The 1350-nt window shown below is 78.5% G+C and overlaps 1 protein-coding gene across 1 annotated transcript; it reads right to left on the bottom strand.

Moving 5' to 3' along the window:
• Positions 1-21: 21 nt before the first annotated feature.
• On the bottom strand, positions 22-1264 carry DNAAF3 (dynein axonemal assembly factor 3; the record flags this gene model as incomplete). Its single annotated transcript, XM_027633685.1, has 5 exons — positions 1174-1264; positions 946-1073; positions 644-737; positions 416-570; positions 22-237 (listed from the first exon to the last, which is right to left on the bottom strand). Coding segments are annotated over exons 1-5 (672 nt in total), but the record flags the coding sequence as incomplete, so codon positions are not given.
• Between the last annotated feature and the right edge of the window lie 86 nt (positions 1265-1350).

Genomic DNA, 1350 nt, shown 5'->3' with positions numbered 1-1350 from the left:
CCCCCCCGTGCCCCCCGTTACCCCCCGGGGGTGCAGCCCCATCCGCAGCTCCCAATCCGCCACCGCCGCCCTCGCGTCGTAGCGGGGCCCGAGGCGCCGCCGCAGCCGCCGGTCCCACCCTGGGGGTCCCGGGACCGGCTCCGGGACCGTCCCAGACCCCCCCCGGGACCCCGGGACCGGCGGCCCCGCTCGCTCCCAGCGCCGCAGAACCGCCTCGAGCGCGTCCCGGTCCCGGCACTGCGGGAGGGGAGGAGGATCCCGGTACGGCACCGGGACCCCCCCCGGCACCGGACAGCCCCGGTCCCACCCCGGTTCCACCCCGGTCCTGCCCTTTCCCGAGCACCGGAGAGAGCCGGGACCTCCCCCCCCAATACCCCCGGGACCCCCCCCGGTACCGGAGAGCCCCGGTTCTGACCTTCATGAGCCCCAGGTCGGCGGGTCCGTCCCGCTCCCAGTCCCGGTCCCCGGTGACCCAGCGGCGGAGGCGCCCGGCGGCCCCGCGGAGAATCGCGGCGGTGCCGGCGCGGAGCCTCCCGGAGCCCAGGAGCTCCAGGATGGCGGCGGCGCGGGCTGGAGGAACGGCGGGGTTACCGGGGGGTTACCGGGGGAACACCGGGGGGAATCACCGGGGGTCCCCCGTTACCTGCCGGTCTGGGGCGTCCCGGGGCTTCCAGCGCCAGGAGGAGGAAGAGGAGCTGCCGCGCCACGGGCTCGGGGCGCTGCTCGGCCACGAACAGCTGGAGGGGGGCGAGCACCGGGAAACTCCCGGTAACACCGGGAAACCCCCGGTAACTCCCCCTGGGACTCCCCCCGCCCACCCCCCGAGCACTGGGGACCCGCCGGGACCGCGGTATCGACCCCGGAACCGGGATCCTGGTCCCTGCCCTCCCGAGCCCCCCCCCCCTCCCCCCCCCCCCCCCCCCGGTGCCGGTCCCGGTGCCGTACGGTGATGGCGAGGGGGGGGTCCCGCCGGGCCCGGGCCGCCGTCAGCAGCACGTGCCGCCCCTCGGCCGCCCCCACCAGCAGCACCGGGGCCTCCGCCGAGGGGTCCCGGGGGTCCGTGTCCGGGGGCACTGCGGGGGGGAACGGGGGCGGTTACGGAGGAGCCGGGCACCGGGAGGGGTCCCGCGAAGGCGGCCCCGGTGTGAGGGTGGGTGAGGGCCCCGCGCTCACGGTGCTGGCGGAGATCCATGGCCGGGGACAGCCCCCACCAGCACACGGTGCCCGCGGCCTCCTCCAGCGCCGCCGCCATGGCGGGGGCGAGGCCACGCCCCCTCCTCGCACCGGGACCAATGGGGAGCGAGAACGGCGCCGGCGGCCCCGGCGGGGACCAATGGGGAGCGAGGACGG

The sequence above is a fragment of the Corapipo altera genome, unplaced genomic scaffold (assembly GCF_003945725.1).
Source record: "Corapipo altera isolate COAL_440 unplaced genomic scaffold, ASM394572v1 55562, whole genome shotgun sequence".
Taxonomy (NCBI): Eukaryota; Metazoa; Chordata; class Aves; order Passeriformes; family Pipridae; genus Corapipo; species Corapipo altera.
This window is presented reverse-complemented; position numbering and strand designations above follow the sequence as displayed.